The sequence below is a fragment of the Stegodyphus dumicola genome, chromosome 8, assembly GCF_044657685.1.
Source record: "Stegodyphus dumicola isolate Sdum_Otavi_A_Nest chromosome 8, ASM4465768v1".
NCBI classification, from domain to species: domain Eukaryota; kingdom Metazoa; phylum Arthropoda; class Arachnida; order Araneae; family Eresidae; genus Stegodyphus; species Stegodyphus dumicola.
The window spans coordinates 125,991,225-126,011,842 of record NC_140775.1 but is presented as its reverse complement, the minus strand read 5'-3'; the positions used below and the strand labels follow the sequence as shown (position 1 = coordinate 126,011,842).

Sequence of the window (20,618 nt, the reverse complement as noted above, 5' to 3'; positions counted from 1 at the left end):
AACTTCATCATTGTGTTCACAGCAATTGCCACGTACGCCTGCTTTCGCTAATAAAAGTTTTTCTAATGTGCCATCTCTAATATTAGATCTAAATTTAGTCCTCGTTTTCGCAACAACACTGAGAATCCTCTCACACTCTGCATTACTATAGGGAACTGTCAAGATGGCCAACACAATTCTAGACAGTTCACTATATTTTAAAATTCCATCAGCACCTTTCAGTTTTGCAATTAAACTCCACTGGGTGTCAATCGTAGCTGATTTTATAACTTCATCCAAGTTTTCTAATAGTAAACTGCTGTTATGCAGCTGTTGGAACTGTTTCAATTTTTCCTTCCTTTTAGAACTCCTTTCAAGATAATGTGTTCATCCACATTTATTGGTAAAGAAGTTGCCCCTTTTTCAGCTGCTAAATTTAAGAGGTGACAGGTGCACCTAATAATCTGAAAATCTGAATTTTCCTTTCTTAAGATGCCTGCAACACCAGCCTTCCAAGCCTACCAATACTGGTGCATTATCGGCAGCAAGTGCTAAGCAATTATCCAGAGTGCCTGCAGTTTTCTTTTAAAGTTTTAACAATTAGCTGTGCTATATTAAAGCCTGTCAAATGTCCTTCTAAAGTGGGAACATAAAGTAAACTGCACTCAATTTCTGAAGACTCTGGATCAAAAAAAGAAACAACAATTGGATACAGTTTTGAATCGGTATTATTGCTTCCATCAGTAGAGAGGCAGACCGGAGCTGTTTTAATGCAATCAATAACTGAAGATTTATTTTTCAAACCCATTTCTTTAACAATTGCACCTGTTTTGATTCTTGCACCTTGAGTATTTCTTAACGATTTCACTATCGGGAAACATTTTTCTAAATAAAGCTGCAGCGTGATCCGATGCATTCAGTGGCAGGTTATGCTCCAGTAAAAAGGCAGAGAACAGACATTCTGCATTAATAACTTTTTGGTTTTTCGTTTCCGAAGAAAAATTTAATTTTTCGTTTTTTTCAAAACAACTCATGTTATCCTTGTGTTTTTGTGTACGCACATGTTTGAGAACATCCGCCCTTCCAACATACGAAATCGAAAAATCGCAACGACAGGTGGTACATATCGCAAATTTATTACATTTCCTTGAGGAAATAATGGAAGGAAAGTCAACTGTGTACGATTTTTGAAACGTACACGAGTATTTCACCTTTCTCGCAGACGTAACAAAAGATGATAATTTCTAAAACTATTTCCCTAAGGCACGTGTACTCACACAACTCAGGACAAAATGAACGAAATAACTAAAAGAACGTCCAAATAACAACTTGCTTTGTCCTCATTGGCTAATATATGCCAGCTGACACGCAGTGGAGCTCGAAGCCCATTGGAGAACTGGAGAACGACGTTTCTGGATACATATAATGCTCTCACTCACAAAGCAGAAGCTATCTGATTCGCAAGGTTTTGTTTTAGATATAATGTAGAGAAAATTCAATTGCTTTCAGACATCCAAAAGCACTTCTTTTTATTCATATAACAAAGTATCAAGCCAAGTTGCATAAAAATCGTGAGAAATTTTAAGAATAAGAAAAAGTCGGGAGAAATATATTGTAAATTGGGTTGGCGGGAAAGCGGTCGAAAATCGGGAGAGTTGGCAACTCTGTACTTTAATTCTATAAATTTCACTATTCAAGACATGCAATTGCCATGTCGAGAATTACCACTAAATTGTCAGGTGAAGTTTTCTCTTTCTCAACATCATCTCTGTCACTTTCTTCACTATCGGTAGCAATATTTTCTGGATTTAGAACCATCCTACAGATTTTGCCATCCATTACAGTCAAAAGTCATTAATTCGGACACCCGTAATCCGGAATGATCTATAATCCGGACCTCAAAGCTAAAATCTTTCTGCGCATGTGCTGCATTGACGCATGTGCATAGGCGTTTTACTCATGCGCGCAAGACATTTACGACTGCGCATATGCATCTGCGCAAGTGCAGAATACGTTTTCGCGTGCGCGTTTAATGTATAACGGATGGTAAAAGCTAAAATTATCTAATTATCTATTTCAGCTAATGTTGATAATTGTGTTGTTCCTGAATCTTCAAATTGGATCCGGCTTATTATTTTTTGCAGACTGTAAGAGCAATTTTCTAAAAGTAAGCTTGAACTTTCGATTATGTCAAATAGAATTTCCGATGCTGGAGCTCCCAAAGGATCTAGAAAACGAAAGTATGTTTCGATGTCCATCAAATAAAAAACGAATTGCTACAAAAAATGGATAAAAGCATATCCTTTGTTTATCTAACCGTTCCGAAATCTGTTTATCAATTTCACGCTGCTCTGCGCGAGGGGGGGGGCACGTCGCGGTGCGCAATGAACTGGAAGTTGATCTGTCAACACTATCGTTATCTTCAGGGCAGATGTTTTTATTTTAGTCTGCTTATAATTCCTTACTAAATGTAGTATTTAATTTCGATGTACTCCGTCTTTGATATGATTTAAATCAAATTCCTCGTCATTATAAATATCACGAATACAAATCACATAGTTTTCTGGTTGCAATTTTCTAATTTCAGCTATGAGTAAGGTATGCTTTACGCATCCGCGCGTTAAAAGAAATGTTTAATAAAGTAAACAAATAAATATTAGGCTTCTTTTTTGGTAAATTTGGATACCCTTTAGATCATAATTGCTCATTATTTTATAAATTACGGTTTCATATTTTTAATTTTATAATTTCTGCATGCCATCTTACCAGATTTAAACTAATGATCTATAATCCGGAATCGCCGAAGTCCCGACGAGTCCGGATTAAAGACTTTTGACTGTAGTTAATTGCAGCTTTGTCAACACAATGAAAAACTTTTGTAAGATCATCTTCATTTACAGCCAGTTCTTCACATATTTCATTAAGCAGAAAATTTTGCTTGTTGTTTACAAAATCTGAAAGCTTTCAAATTTGTGGTTATCATCATAAGAGCTTAATTAGCATCTGCTAGATACTATTGGTGATTTATCATAAGACTGATAACTAAAGATAAATTGTTCCACTGAATTTTGTTTTGCTTCTATTGCATGCTGACGAAGTTAAAACTTGAATCATATTAATTTAGTTAATACTCAAGCCTTTATCCCAAACATGCTTAAGACTTATTTGTGCCCTGAATAAAGATATTCACACATATACTGACACTACATTTTGCTGTCTGGTGCAATTATCTACGACTTGTAAATTATGCTTTGTAATGCCTGTCTAAATTTTAAAACTTTTACCTTCACTAAATCCTGCTGCAGAGGTTGCACCAGCTCCACAGCTGGCCCTATACTATATATTTTATGCCCCGGTGCAATTGCTGCTGTAAAGCTCTGCTGCCAAGCACCTACTTAAATTCTAAAAAAAATTTAGACTCTACATTTTGCATCCAGTGCATCCTTAAATTCTAAAAATTTTTCTACCCCTAAATTCTGTTGCCTGGTATGGTTGCACCAGCTCTGTCACCCATCCTGGGCTTAATTAATTTGTTATTTATCCCAATAAAACAGTACTAAATGTAATCTTTTGACCTACGAGTATAATTTACAAAACCTATTTTTTGCACATGGAATGAAATTTCCATTAAATTCCTCCTTGCCAACACACTCAATACTTTTCAGCAGTGTTAGCTTAAGTCTGTAATCATTCCCAAGTGTAATGTCAACATAAAATGCTCTTTGGTATTCAATTACTAATATTTATAAAAAAATTTTAAGACATTACTGCACGAATCATTTTGCAAAGCTGCAGCGCACAGACAGGCACATGGTGATAAAAGCAAAAAATATTAAATAATGATTTGCCAAGCTGGCATCAGAACCAAAATAAAATTAAGAATCAGGACTTTCCACATATTTTATAATGGAAAAATATCAAAAAAAGGCATAAAGAATAAAAAAAGTTCTTAAAATCTGAAGGTCTGGAATTTAAACCATTCCAGATTTCAAACATTGTACTGTGGTAAAATTAAAGTTCATATCCAGTTGTAGTAAAGTAAAATAAATACACTATTAAATCAATGCACACAACTATTGCATAGTTGAAATACAAAATTAAAAAAAAATCTGATGTGTACACCAGACACATCAGATTCTTATAGTCTCATATGGCTTCCTTGTACGGAATATTAAATTATATGCATTTTTGCTTGCATTTCATTTAAACTTTTCAGATTGAATTAAATCTACTTCGTCGATAGCGCATAACCCCCAATAGAATAAAGGCACTCTTTAAAATTCACTATATTTGTTTACCATAGCAACACTCTGGTGCTAGGTTCATTTAACAACGTTATATTTTGTTCACACTATAACTCAGAATGCACAAAATTTATATCATTTGAAGACTTATCTAATCATTGCCACATGTTCTATTCAAATACTGTAATAAATCTAGAATTATGTACAAAAAAAAAATTAAGCAAACAAAAAATAAACAGTTTTCCACAGACAATTCAGTATTTCTCATTCAATTAATTCAGTTCTCACTTCGCAACAAGGCAAAAATACATAAAAACTCAAAATATCTATATTAATAAATCTTAAACACTTAATTCCTCAAAAAAATTCTAGAAAGGATTAAGCATGATTTAATTCGCAATAATAAATGAAGGCGTTATCTTTGTTGTTGCAAAGCTTAGTCTCTCTAGATTGGCAACAAATCTACTATTCTGTTGTTTCAAATGTAAAAAAAAAAAAAAAAAAAAAAAAAAAAAAATGTCCACCATGTTATTTAAAAATTAGGCTTAACTGCACTTAAACAGCTTTTAAATTGTTGATAATTCTACAAATATTGCATGTAGATTTACTAAAGGCATAAAAACCTGAACCAGAAGATAAGAAAACATAATTCAACCATTTTTAAAGGAAAAAAATGCATAATTTACAAACATATAAAAACTGAGATCACTGAGCCAGGTAACAGAGTGGATATATATATAAATATATTTATATACGTTTGATGCGGCTGATTGCAACCAAAATATGAGGTACACATCTACATGTTATAGCAGTCCTCTATACAAAATTTCAATGCTCTGTTGCTACTCGTTTTTGTTTTATGCGAGATACATACGTACGTAAAGACACCACGAAAAATTCTCTCCAGAATTCATTTTAAAGCAGTTTTATAATTTTTTTGGAGGAGAATAAAATTTAATTTTTAATAAGTCTTTTATTCTGTTCTTACATACAGATGTCACACAAATACATCGTTAAATTGCATTCGATAGCGATAAAAATGGATATTTTCGTTGAAATATGCTGCCTGAAACTTTTTGCAATTACAATATTTCCTTTTTACTTCGTACAAGGAAGTAAAAATCTTAAAAGGTTATTGTACATGGCATTTTTATCAGGGAATTTGTGCCCCAACAAATTTAAAAAACAGCCTTTCAAACTTCAATCAATTTTACTCCCAGTTTATTCAAAGTTTCCTTTTATTTTATTTATTATATGCACACACATGTACACATATAGAGAGAGCATAAACAAGTCATGAACATAAATTTACACCTATCTTGACTAAAAATTTCACACATTTGATACTTAACAAAGTAACTTACATCACATTTTTTAAGTTAAAAAGATATTATCTGTTTATTAATAGTAAACAGAGAACCTACCAATCAAATAAGTAAGGAAAAGGTTATTTATCAAATTGCCAATCCATGCAGTTGCAATGAGTGTCCCTAGAACACCTATGAAATACTGAACAAAAAAGATAAAAAAAAGTAAGTATAAATTTTAAAAGAAACCCTCACTATGCTTAAAGTGAACACATACACCATAAGACTAATGCATTAAAATAGAACACAAATTATACATACTTTATTGATGATTCCTATGTATGACAATTAGTAAAACTTAAGGACCAAGGGAAAAATATGGAATTTTGTGGATTATTTACACTGTCAATCACAAATTCATTTACTTTTTCATCATGTCATTTTTAGGTACAATTATATACATTTGGAATGTGAAATGCTTTGTTTGACAATTCCATTGTGAAATCGCTTACCATTTATTTAAGAAATGTGTGAAACATAATTCTGATTAAAAAAAGCTCTAAACCTGGGTCTTAAACTCTGGGTTGCCAAAAATTTTAGCAGTTTTGATATTTCTTTAATTTATTATAATAATTTTACAATTACCAAATATTTTTACACAATGTATCTGAAAATAGATAAAGATAAGACAATACAGACAAAGAAAAAAATGAAAACATTTGACACATTCTTTTTATAATATAAACGTTCATTTTCCTTGCTTTGCATGTGACACTGTCATTTTGTCTGTCACTTATTTCAAATTTTCACATTGTTCTATGTCTTAAAATTAGGAATTAAAGTTAATGACATAAAATACAATAATATATTACAGTACAAGTGAAAAATTGACAGTTTCACTCACGCATGTGTTGGATTTGCGCAATACTTCCCCACAAAAATTTTGTGAATATTATGGGGTCGCGAAAAAATCTCAGTGATAAAAAGGGGTCGTGACTGAAAAAAGTTAAGAAACCGTGCTCTAAACCATAGAGACACGAAGAAAAGACACACATTCCCTTGGTAATAATATGCATAGTTATGATGGACTGTTCACTCACTATGTCAATGCAAGCAGAAAATATTGTGTATCGAGTTTAATATTAGAAATATTAAAGAATTTAAATTAAGTATGGGCTCTTATAATTTTTACTTCTTTAGTTAACATCTCAGAACAGGAAATTTATAATGGGAAATTGGGATGAGTTAACAAGATAATCAACAACTGTGTTGGGAAAAGAATATAGGGAGATAAATTTCCTTTTGCCAGACTATTACAAGGATGATCAAAATAGAAGTTTCAACATGGAGAGGGGATTTAGAATATTCTTATCTGTACCTGTAAAAACTAGCAATTAAATACTACAGAGTGATTTTCCCTTGTGTTAAATTCTTAATTTTGGAAACTAGCATGAGGTTCTAAATTTTCTCATAAAATTGGATTTCCACTGCATGAGAAACATGTAATTTATTATCCTTGTTATTATTATTGGTTAAAGGAGGCTTAAAACGAAATTATCAGCTAAAGAAATGTTTTAATATGCTAAAGGAATCAAAAGTAACACAGGAATATTAGATTACTGGTTCTAAGGGAACTAATATTCCAAGTTTTCTTTATATTATGCAAAGATGAAGAGAGCCAGATTTTGAGCTTCTGCTGTGAATATTGAGAAGAAAAGGCGAGAGTATCTGGCCTCACAAGCCAGCAGTGGGTCTTACTACTTGCAAAGAAAAACAACTGTAACTGTGGAGAGGTTTTCTTGTGCAGCCCTATGTTCTGAGAAGGGAAGCCAGTAAAATCACTTACCAGCTAAAAATGGCTTATTTTGGACTGCAATCCAACAAGGCAGGATCTAGTATAACATCATATAATCATTGGTATAACCGGTTATCAGTGTTCATCGGTTATTCCGATTCAGTGTGTCATAGAATAAAAGTGGCTCCTACAGAATAGAAGAAAACTGTACATGTTTATCTACGATTTTTTTTTTTTTTTTTTTTTGCATTCACCTTTTCTCTTCTTCATTTTCCATCATTAGGGGGAAAAATTTATTTTCTGTTTATTGAAATAAAATGGCTCACAAATGAAGCATCTTAGCCGCTAATATGCGACTCTCTTTGAATTTCTTGAAATCCTCAAAGGTGATACTTTTAAGAGGTGTGTCTGAAGAACACTCCTGAAAGACCTGGACTTTCATTCTAAGAGTTAATGTTATCTTTGTTAGCATTAAAAATTCATTTCTAGATTTTTGGTTATACGTAAAATTTAACAGTAATGCTAAATTAACACTATGGGTAGTAACAAATTATTTATGTACATGTTCAGAATTGGAATGTTTTTTCATATAAATAATTGAAGTGTAACACATATGCTAGGAATTTGGAATGAAAATAATTCTTAAACACATTTTCTGTAAAAAGAAGTCACTCTAACACATTTTCTTTTGTATCAGAGCCGAAATTAAATAAAAAACTTTTCTTCCTTATCTGGAGCATAAAATGGTGAATCATACTTCTCAAGAAATAGCTTTTTCCCTTCTCTGCATCGATATAAGCTTTGATCTGCACAAGTTACAGACAAGTGCACATCATTTTATTGGTCAAAGAACTATGGATGGGGTGGTAAATTCCAGTACATCCAACATTCTTTTTCCTCCCAGTACCTGTACCTACAGACTATCGACATGTCTCTGTATGCAATTGAGCTTCTAACCAAGATTTTTATATTTTGCATTCTCATTCTGCATCAGTTCATCTTTATGTTTATTATGATTGTTATGCTTATATTATATGCACATATATGAATATTTATAATAATATGGATAAACCTAAAAAATGGGTAAGCCTGCTTTTAACACAGATTGGCTTTCTAAGAAAGAGTATTCTAAAAGCCTTAAATATTGTAAAAACAAACACAAGGCCATATGTTCCTGGTGTAAAACTGAAATAAACATAGCAAGAATGGGAGAGTCTGCTTTAAAGTGTCACAAGTAAACAGTAAGTAACACAGTGTGTAAGTAAAAATTTTTATATTTAATTGTTATTATCTAGTGTGTGAAATTAAAAAATTAAAATCTGCCATGGACCAGTGAATTTTGGGCTTACATTTTCAATTCTTTTTGACAATGCATTATACAGTATAGAAGCAGGGGCCCTAAGAATGCAGATCTCCGGAAAGTTTTGAATACTGAAACTGTGCAGCTTGCAGCAAAGCAAACAGTGGAATTTTTGTCACTTTCCAATCTAGATCTTTAACAGGACTAAAAATTCTGCAGTCTACCAACCCAAGTCAAGGGTGATTCTGTTCTGGATATCTTAATGCAGTCTGTTCAAAATTAGAATGAAAAACACATCAAATTGGTAAGTCTCTTTCATTTTCCTTTATTTAGTTATTTATTCTCTGAATATTAGCAGCTGTTGAATTCAACTGCATAATATTACGTGCTGAAGAATTAAGGTGCACGTATTGCACAATAAACTTTGCGATATTTTGGAAATAAAATTAGTTCTGTTATTCAATCTGGAATTTGTTTATGAGGACTTTAAAGTTTTACAGTGCTATAATACATAATATGAGTAGAATAGTTTTCAGTTTCGTTGGCCTATTTTTAAATAAATATTTTTTTATGATCTATGTGTATATGGTGCTAATCAGGCTACAGATAATAGTTTTTTTCCCTTCTTTTTAATCAAGAGCAACATTTGTTATCTAATCAATGTTAAATTAAGATCTTCATGATATTTCATATTCTAAATATTGCAAAGTTACGGAAGATACAGAAATATTCTTAAAAATGCAGACATCAAAATGACAAAAACATTATTTAGCCGAAAAGTCTGAAAAATAGCTACAATCTACACCCTCTTTTTTTCTAGTTATGTTCGCCTATACGGAATTTTCAAGTCCCCAGAAATCAGCAATTCCTGAACATGTCAGTTAGTTAAGCTTTTACTGCATAAGGATGACTGTATGTAGAAATTTCTCATTTTCCAATTTCAGAAATGTTCCCCTTTTTGTTTATTTACACTTAAATTACTTTCCAGTATCCCTTAACAGAAAATTATCATATAACGAAAATTTAGAAAATGTTCAGAATTTTGATTTAAGTTAAATAATTTCAATATTTATAAGAATGGAAAAACAAAAATAAATGTACAATAATTTTACTTATTTCTAAGTGTGCATAAAAAATCCTGTTAGTGTTGCACCTTTTAGTTCCCCAAGTGTTATTTCTGCTTTACAAAATTAAAAAAACTTTAGATAATGTTGTAGAAGCTTCAAAAGAGGTTTTAGAAGCTGAAATGTTATGGTGTTGGAAACTGATGACAAGTCAGATCTAGCAGTGACATGGGTAAACTTTTTTTCAAGTATGTTCCCTGACAGTGTTATAAGCAAGATAATTTTATTGTAGTGAGAGAAAACTTGCTTATCTCCACCATTCCGGATTAACATGTTATAGTCAGAGTTTCAAGTATGATGAATATAAGAAGCTATCCCACTTTACCTTGTTATTTGATGAGACTTTTAATGAAACAAATCAAAAAAAGGAACTAGATTTGCATATCAGATATTAGCAGTCTGACCAAAATAATGTTATAACTCGATCTTTGACATTTATTTTCATGAGATATGCAACAGCTGCTAATATTTTTGAAAGTTTTCAAACAGGCGTTAAAAAACTATAAAAACTACTACAAGGATGGATGGGCCAGTCATAAATTGGAAGTTTTACGAAGCCCTCCAAAATGAATTGAAATAGGAATATAGCACTGAATATATATCTATTGGTAGTTGCAGCTTGCATATTTTGAGCAATGCTTCCTGTAAAGAAGCATCCTCTACAGGATGGGATATACCTTCTACTTCATGAGCACTGTACCATCTATTTCAAGATTCTCGAGCACGTCGAGCAGATTATTTTTAACCAAGAATGTGTATAATACTTTGCCATTGAAATTTTAGGTAGCTAGGGAATACATCAATATGTTTGTGTACTTTTGAATTTTGGGAAGATATGAAAGGTTATGTCAAGGTAGTTGAGAATAGAAAATATGCAAAAGTAACTTGCAAATCATACGAAATATAAAAGTCGCAATTAAAGACAAATTAATGGCAGCAAAATTCCTTTTTTTCATATGCGCGGCTGAATTAGTCAAAGCCTTTTTGGTACTCTACTGAAGTAATGAACCACTTGTACCTTTTTTTTTTGCTTTTGATACACATAAATTAGTAAAGCAACTTTTGCAATATTTCAAAATTATAAAAGAAGAGTACATGCTGAAAATCAGTTCATCACTGAATAGTAATAGTCCAAAAATAATAGTTCTTCAGAGCAAACTGCCCCTTTGGACTAAAAAGAATTATTATTATATTAGATGCTTAAAGAATTATATTAGATGCTTTTTTTTTACATGCATTTATTGATGAAAACACTTCAAGTTATGGGAAACACTTAAAATGATTTTTATTTTTAGCCTCTGTTGAACAAGGCTATATAGTATGAACAAAAATAAAAAATATGGAAACAGAAATTCTAAAGAAAAATTCATACATTGCCCAGCACAGTTTATGATTATGCAAACATGCTGGTGAGATCCACAATGTATCAGTTGCGAAAGAGATGAGAGTGGCAGCTTATCATTCACAGTAACAGTTATGGAAGGGCAGGGGGGACTGTTCAAGATAGGAAAAAAAAAAAAAAAAAAAAAAGCAGAATCAACAGATGAATTGATTTCTTGTAAAGAAAAGTCTCTTCAAAGCGAAATTAACCCTTACATGCATGAATTTTTATTTTTATTTAAAGTCTAAAATACATTAGAATTGATATCAATTAAATAGAAAAAATACTAAAAAGAATCTAAACAGTGATTCCCGAGCTGCTCTATTGGCTATCGTTTCAGATAAAAATCCCAAATCACAGGACCTATTGGACTGTCGAGATTAGCTGCAAAACCTGGCTTCACTTGAGAAAACTATAGTCCTCCAGTGGGATTCCAGGTAACGAAAAAGCCGGCTTCTTGGCAAAAAAAGGTGCTTTAATCATGCAGAATATTTCTCATCCTTTGCCTTTCCATACTGTTAGGGATCTTATTAAAAGATCTTTCAAGGTACGTGCTTAGGAAGATCTATATCATCGTGTTTCTTGGAAGAATGCTATCCCGAATTTGTGTAATGGCCCAAGGCGTAGAGCGGTCGCTGAATTCCGCCTTGTCACCGGACATGACTGCCTACAATATCATCTTCATGGATTCAAAATTGTTCCTTCTCTGATACGCACTCTGTGCAGCTCTGGAGAGGTGATGGATGCCGCACATCTACCCCACTGTCTTGCTCTGCACAAGACTTTTTTCAATGAGCGTTACTGGGAGGCAAGAGATATGTTAGATTAATGGACTCTGTTACAGCAGTTTCCCCCCCCCCTCATTGCATTGCTGTAGGTTCAAAACTATATATGTAAACAGTATGTATCCAATTGGTTACACTATGCAGTAAGCCAAAATTTGTGTTTTGATTTGATATGACTAAATGTTGCCAAATGGCAACTACATACATTTAAGAGTTAAGGTGCTTGAAAATAAAGCAAATGAACTTCCTAAAGAGGCTGAAGTTACAAAAGACTTTAATCTTTTAAATATATCTAATGAAATGTTAAAAACTATTTGTAAGAAACAAACTCGGTTAAGAGAACATGATACAAACATTAATAAAAAGAGAAAAAGGAAAATCAAACATAAAATTTTTATTATTCATTTATACACATAAATCTTTTTTCTTGTTTCTTTATATTGTAAATTACTTTGTATAAATATAATAAATATGGTTTATTATTTATTTTCTGTATTTTTAATTGAAATTTCATCATTAATTCTTGTAATATCGTTTAGTTTTGTACAGTTGCCCCCTTTATTGTAAGCCAATTCTGTAAATTGAACTTTTATTAAAAATTAAAAATGTAATTGTTATTGTTTTCCATGGTTGAGTAATGTTAATTCTCTCTTAACCACTTGCACTACGACTACACTTCACGGTTGCGGTGCAGTGCGCTACAATATAACAAGCGGTAAAGTGTCTCATATATGCCACTCCGCGTCTGTGAGTGCAATCCAGAGCTGTTACTCGAAAAATAAACAATCAATCCAGAGCTGTAACTCGAGAAATAAACAATCTGGTTGTTAGGTGACGTGTGCACCACATTATTTTCATTTTTGTGTGTGGTTTGAGACGAAGGCATCTCGACGTGCATGGCATGTCGTTTTAGCGCAAGTGGTTAATAGACACTAAATTTCTCATATTTTAAATTACAAGTCTCATTTTCCTTCTAAGATTATGCAGTTGCGTAAAAAGATTATTTTGACCTTCTTCAGTATTGTTTAAGATGCAGCAAGAACTCACTATTAATTTAATCGGATCTGTAGGACTTTAGAGCAGAAACCCTACTATGCCACTACTAGATGTTAACTATATCTACTCAAAATGAACTTCAGAAAGTATTGCCTATTTTATTAAAAAGTTTGCTTGCACTGATATATGAGGGAAAAAAAAACTACCTATAAATTTACAACTATGCCTGGATTTCTGTAAATCAAAATGTTTGTTTACATCTAAAAATGACAATACACTACAGGCATCTGTGGATTAAGTGACTGTGTGTTATTGGAATTTTATTGTAATAACAAGATCAGTTTATATTATTCTTACACAAACTTATCCCATGCACTCATACCTTTGGACAAAAAATATCTTTGTAAATTTTAGATAAATGAATATAGCTTTCATATTTTCAAATAGCAGCTCTTGACTTGCACTATCAACTATCATTCTTTTATCGAACAAATTCATTATTAATTTATCACATTCTAAAATCTGTGTTAGGTTAAGTTAGGTTACTTGGATATGGCAACGCACACAAGAGCTATCAGCCTGAGGACGGGATACCTTCATGGATATATTTCGTAAAGTAAACTAGCTTGCATTTATATTACACATGAGGAAAACCACAAAAAATATATATGCAACTTCAGCCTGTTTGCCTGGGTTTGAACACCAGATTTCATAGTTCCAGAGTCAGCCTTTTATTTAACTGTTAAACATCTAATTTTCATATACAAATGTAAAAAACTACTTCTACTCAAGTTTTGATATTTTTGAACATTTTCTATATTTTTCCTCATTTAATTTATTAAACACATTAAAAATAAGTTTAAATAAATGACATGTATTTTTTGAGTTTTGAAAAAGAGAGAAGATGATTGTCTAGCTGTGGTGAAGGAAAAGCATAAGGCACTCACACACACAAAAAAAAAAGGGGGGGAGAGAACCACTGATATAATCAGGTCTGTGGAGTCGGAGTTGAGAAGATTGTGGGGTAAAAGGAGTCAGAGCTGGAGTCACTAAAAACAGGCTAACTCCGACTCCAGCTTTTGTTGAACAGTTTGAATTTGAAATGAAATTAAAATGAATTGAAAAAAAATTAATGACAAGCTAAATTATTATTTTTATTTAGGAACTATATACATTAATAAATAATTATTTTGTATTTTTTGACATATCGATAAATAAATTTAAGGGAGGAGAATGGATGTGATATTTGCAATTAGCGATTAAACTGATTCATTTAGTTATAAATCTCACTGGTAAATTTTGGTAAGCAGCAATAGCAGCAAGAACTCCCAAAATTAATGCCATTCTTAGGAAGTGAGCAGGAAAAGGAGCAATTATTGATCAAGCAACGTGATAAGGAAGTACATATTTGATGATAAAGAAATTGTTAGAATTGAGAACTTTTTTAGAAGATGTAGATAACCCTAATGTTTCACTAACAGAAAGACTGTGGAATGATCTTGCAGAATTGGAAACTCTTCTTTCTACACCGTAGATAGCCACAAAAAAGCTGCAATCTGAAGAATTGACAGGAGGGGAGAATGGAAGAATGGGATGTTTGTTCTTTCTGAAATGGAGGGTTTATTGCAGAAGGAATCATTTCTTCAGTGAAGAAAAGATAAATTAGTTTGCTAGACAACGAGATCTTGCTGGGTCCAATAATAATATAGATTCGAAACACCGAATTTTCTTGTATAATGAACAAATTAAAAAGGCAAAGAAAGCCACTATGAACTTTCATTAAAAATGAAATTATTCTCAGAACAATTGGAGAATTCGAATCAAGACAGTCAAACTGCAGACACTGCAATTGAGTCTCTATCATCCTCTTCCAAAGATGAATTAGATTTTTGAGAAATATTTTTGGATAATATTGAAAAGGTTAAGGCAAAGCGAATGAAAACAAAGAACCAAGAGCTTTTAGATATAAAAATGAAAAAATACAAACAAGATTTCTACACGGCCTTTGAAGAACTAAAGAAATATGATTGCGCTTGCAAGATACCTTTTTTAGAACTTAAAAAAATCTATCCTGAAAAGTTAAAAGAAGTAGCCCTAATAGTAACAACTCTTCTTCCTACTCAAGTTAGTGTGGAAAGACTCTTCTCAACTCTGAGGTTTATCAAATTGCATCTATGGCTCTCCAACAAAGAAGGTTTTGCCGAAGCTATACTGTTTCTTAAAAATAACTAATGCCACTTTTTCCCTTTCATAATAAATGCTAATTAATATAAATAATTTGCTATGACATCAATTTTTTCCCTGTAGCATCTATTACTTCTTTTATATTAAAAAAATAAGCTGTTACATATATATATATATACTATATGAGGGAGCCAGAGTCAGACATTTTCTCTACTGACTCCACAACCTTGGATATAATGATGTGAAATTTCTGCCTTATGTACTACAATATATATATAACAATATGAAATTTTTAATACTGCATAAATTACAAATTTAAAAAAAAAGAATACATGCAATACAATTTCAATATTAAGATGTATTTCTTTTCATGCATTCTGAACTTTTATTAACCAAAGACAGCATACTCAAGCATTTTTTAATAAATAAAACAGCATCTATCTGAATATAATACACAAACTTTAAAATTCAATACTTTACCAAAATTTATGATATGCATTTAATTTTGTCTTAACCTGAAAACTGCCATTTCTTAAAAGATTAGCTAATATTACAAAATTCTATTAAGAGTAATGGAAAAATGCAGAAGTATGCATAATTTAAATTAGAATTTGGTGATACCAGACTTTGGAATTTTCTAGATTTTATATCATCAGTTTAGATCTAATAAGGTGACATGTAGAAATTAAAAATAGGAATACCTATTTATGAAAAAAGGGATAATTTGTTATCTTCAGGAAATCAAAATTCATAAAAAAAGCTCAATATTTATTTGTTTACTTTTTACACATTTCTCTCAAAGTAAGTTGTTTAAGTTGCTTCATTTTTTTGTGCCAATACTTTTTTATTTTATAGATAGACGGTAATTTCTTATTCAGTTACAAAGTTCTACTGTTCAATTCTGTAATTGTTGTATCAAGAATTCCCACTAAATTGCCAATCAACATTTTTTTACTTTCAGCAACCCTTTCTGCCACTTTTTTCACTATTGGTACTAATATTTTCTTGATTTAGAACCATACTACAGATTTCGGCATCTGTTGGTTGATGATTGGGGTATTATACTTGCAAAGGAAAACTTCTGTTAAATCATTTCCCTTTCTTACCACTTCTCAATATTTCTTCACAAGTTTCACTAATTGGAAAATTCAGAATTTTATTTGAGGTATCTGAAAACCTTTAAATTCGGGGCTGACATCATAAAGCTTAGCTAGCATCTGCTATAAACTATTGACAACAAATCATGGAGACTGGCGACTAGAAATGTATCGTTCCACTAAATTTTCTCCTACGTCTGTTGAGTTTTAAAGAAATTAAGCCTGAATTGCATTAGTTATTTATTTATGATACTAAGTTTATTTTCCATTCACACTTATGGTTTATCTGAATAAATAAATCCCCACATTTACTTAAGGCTTGTTTGGTTAACAAATAAATTTTTCTTAATTCAAACAATGCTAGATTTAATATCTATCCTATGAATACCATTTATAAAAGCTATTTTTTACACATGGGAAATTTTCTGTTAAATTTCTCCTTGTCAACAAACTCAACACTTCACAGTACAGTTGGCTGAAGTCTGTAATCATCATCAAGCATAATATCAACATAAAAAGTTATTGTGCTACTTAGCAATTAAATTATAAATACTTTTTGTTTTAGATACGCATAACTGCCTGGGTCATTTTTACTTGAACTGACAGTGGTGAAGAAAGCGACAAGTAATGAAAGATGATTTGTCTGTTCGACATCAGATATTTAAGTTATTCAACAGGAGTAAAATCAGCAATGATCAGAAGGTGTAAAATTAGCGATAGTGTGTTTCGGTTTGAGATGCGTATTAAGCAAAGCTTTGAAACCAATTTATTGATCATACAGATATGTGCCGATAAATGATAAGACACAGTAATGTTCTATTTAGTGTTGAAATTAAGAATCCCTTCTTCAAGAGTTCTGTTATAAAAATGTTTATTGTGCATGTGTGGAGCATTAAGCCTATGTTAAAGCCAGATGCTATGCTCGGAATCTAAGTCCCTTTTCTACCTTTTTGTAAAAAAATCCCCCTCTCCGCCAAAAAAAAGTGCGGCTAGCCTGAAGGTCTGGATACTGGAAATCCAGATTTCAGATTTTGTACCATATGCACCCCTAATAATGTATAATGACTCATCATTCAAAGATATAAATCATTCTTTTTCTAATCTCAACCTCAGAAATTCAGAATTATAATCTTTAAGTATATATATAGTATGCTTGTTACTTTATAAAACACTGAACAAAAAATTAAATTAAAAGGGACATATAAAACAAAATTATATTTCAGCATAAAAATCAATATTATTACATATTATTTTTCAAAGCATTTATCTAGTATTGGTCAGTTTTAAAGCATTAACGATGTACATGAAATAAAGAAGATTAAAAAAGATTAATAATAATAATAATGAAGCAATAAAAAATAAATTATTCTTACAAGATAGGGTTTTGTCTCCTTAACTTGGCGAACTGTTTCCCACACAGATCTCATTTTTAAATATCCATTTACCATACTCTGGCAGATCTCTTCATACTTGCGCTCACAAGTTCCTGTCCTACAAACAAGAAAGTATTAAATGAGAAGCTGGATCAATTTTTATTAAATATAAAATCTAAACTGAAAATTTAAATACAATCCACATTTTATAACAAACACTCATTATAATGATCATTATTAACAAAAAATAGTAAAAAAGCTACCAACAGATGAAAATACATTAACCCTCCAAGCAGCCGAGCCATAGTAAATATAGCATTAAGAGCATGGAAATGCATTTTGAAATGTATCCTAATAATTAAACTAGTTAGTGTATGCACTGGAAAAAAAGGATCTAGCATACAAATCGACAGGCCATTCTGTGTTTATAATCAAGAAAATAATATTTACACATGGTCTTTTGGGAAACTTCAGGGTTTTGCAGCCAAAACCTTGGCTGCTTGGAAGATTAAATTCAGTTTCATTATAATGCCCTTTTTCTGTAGAATGAGAGGGATCATGAAAACTATAAGATTAAAATAATAAAAATTAAATGCATCCTCTATTTTAGAGGTTGGATTTAATATCAATACACTACTGGAAAATTTTCTGCAATACAAAATGGATTCTTATAACAAAGCAAATAAATTTTTACGTCATTCTGCATACATATACAAATAAATTCTAAAATATCTTCACTTTAAGGAATGAAGATAAAAGCCAAAAGATGTTTAAATAATTGAGCTTTTTTTGGGGGGGGGCACTTTAGTTTTGTGTCTTATTTAAAAGTTACTAGATTTTTAAATCAAACAAGTTATTTATAATACTTTTTATCCTAATATAAAAAGTACAGTTGCTATATTATAGGTACAATAAGATTGCTATGGTAGAATTTGTATATCTAAATGTAAAATGAGAATTTGATACCATGTTAGTCAGAGAAATGCAATCCAAATCAGTAATAGCAGTAGCAAGAAGTGAGAAAAATTTCTTCTGTTGTATTCAAGAATATATGTATTATATAAATAACCATAAATAATGAAAAATTACGATAGGTTATTTGACAAGAAGTCAAACTTAATTTTAAGACTTCATGCAAAATAAATTAAAATATAGCTTTACACTTTATTGAAGCAATAAGTAAAAATAAATTACACCACATTTAAAAGATTTTTCCAATTTTGCAATTTACTGTTGAAAAAATTCAAAGACAAAGAGTTTATAACAATTAAACACCACAAATTTAAACTTAAAGTTTAAAATGCTTTTGGCTCCTTCCCCTCAAATGAGTTGATAAAAAGAAAACCTAAATGAAAAAACATTATTCCCAAGTGGTCTTTCTTTCCTAATAAAAGCTTTTTCTTTACTCCAAAAGCAACCAAAGCAAATACCAGATAGTATACATACTACTAATAAAACAAATCAATAAATATTAAAAAAAAAAAAAAAAAAATCTGAAAACTAGATATGGGCTAAGCCCCTCCTCCGAAAAAAATCCAAGTGTTAAAATTATATAAGTATTATAAATGTGTCAAAACATTACATTGTGGTTTAAACAAGGGTTTCTTAAACTGTGGGTCACGACCCCCAAGGGGGTCCAGGTTGCAGGACATGTAGCACGGGGGTTGCCAAAAATTTTAGCAGTTTTGATATTTCTTATTATAACAATTTTACAATTACCAAAAGATAAAGATCAGAAAATAAAAAAAAAAAAAAAAATGATAATGTTTTGACGTATTCTTTTTACAATATAAACGTTCATTTTCCTTGCTTTGCACATGACACTGTCATTTACTTATTTAAAATTTTCACATTGCTCTATGTCTTAAAATTAGAAATTAAAGTTAATAACATAAAACTGCAATAGTATATTACAGTACAAGTGAAAACATTGGCAATTTCACTCACGTGTGTGTCGGATTTGCGCAATACTTAAGGGGGTCCCACAAAATGTTCATGAATATTATGGGGTCCTGGAGAAATGCGAAAAAATCTCAGTGATAAAATGGGGTCACAACTGACAAAAGTTTAAAAAACCCTGGTTTAAACAAACCTTCCTCCTCCTTCCTAAAAATAAATATATATGTGTAAAATTTTTACTTTAATTTGTAATAGCCCCATTAATCATGCTTTTAATCTTATTACTTCTCTTTGCTATCCTAAATATAACATATCTTTCCAGAGGACATGAATTCCAAATTAATTTTTGTTGTATGATGCCTGTATAATGCAAATTAGTTTTCTTCAAGCAAGCATAATGAAAGTACTTACATAACAACAGAAGTGAAAGCAAAGTCTTTTATCTGATTATAATCAACCCTCTAACCAGCAAGGCTGTGCACATGATATATTTCCAAACTATATGTGTCATTTTATAACTTAAGATACAAGAAAGAAAGTTCATGAATAAAATAATGGGGCCTACAGGCTATGTGTAGCACATCATCGTTTAATAAGTCCTGGGACTAATCGACATATGGCGTAGTAATATCAACTTGACTTCGTTGCTCGAAAGAACTATTCTTAAAATGACACGTGTCTGATTTTCATGGCATTCAGGCCGGAAACAGCAAAGCTACTGTGGTGAAAATAATGAAGAAAAATGAATTTCAAGTGTTGATCAAACATTGCTATTTAATCGGCAAAAATAACGTCCAATTTCAGCAATGGCTTGAAAAATGATATCCAGACTTTGCTCCATCGAAAACAACTGTTTGCCATTGGTCTGCTGATTTCAAGCGCGGTCGCATGGATACAAATGATGCGGCACGCTCGGGTAGGCCAAATGAAGCAGTCATTCCGAAAAATCTGAAACAAGTGTTGAAAATCATGATGAATGACCGCAAAGTGAAAGTTCATGAGATTGCTGAAATGGTAAACATATCAACTGGAAGTGCCTATACGATTTTACATAAAAAAAGTGTTTTCCAAATGGGCGTCACGTGTTCTCACAATGGAACAAAAGCAACAATGAGTCGACGATTCACAGAGCTGTTTCTCACTGTTTACTTGTA

At 31.5% G+C, this 20,618-nt stretch overlaps 1 protein-coding gene across 1 annotated transcript in view; it reads right to left on the bottom strand.

Moving 5' to 3' along the window:
* The window catches only part of LOC118203027 (ADP-ribosylation factor-like protein 6-interacting protein 1), a 48,466-nt gene that overhangs the window by 3,204 nt on the left and 24,644 nt on the right, over positions 1–20,618 (bottom strand). Inside the window, exons 4-5 of the mRNA XM_035375268.2 lie at positions 17,566–17,683; positions 5,648–5,732 (exon numbers count right to left, since the gene is read on the bottom strand). Of these exons, the coding sequence (XP_035231159.1) occupies positions 5,648–5,732; positions 17,566–17,683 (203 nt within the window). The remainder of the gene's footprint in view (positions 1–5,647; positions 5,733–17,565; positions 17,684–20,618) is intronic.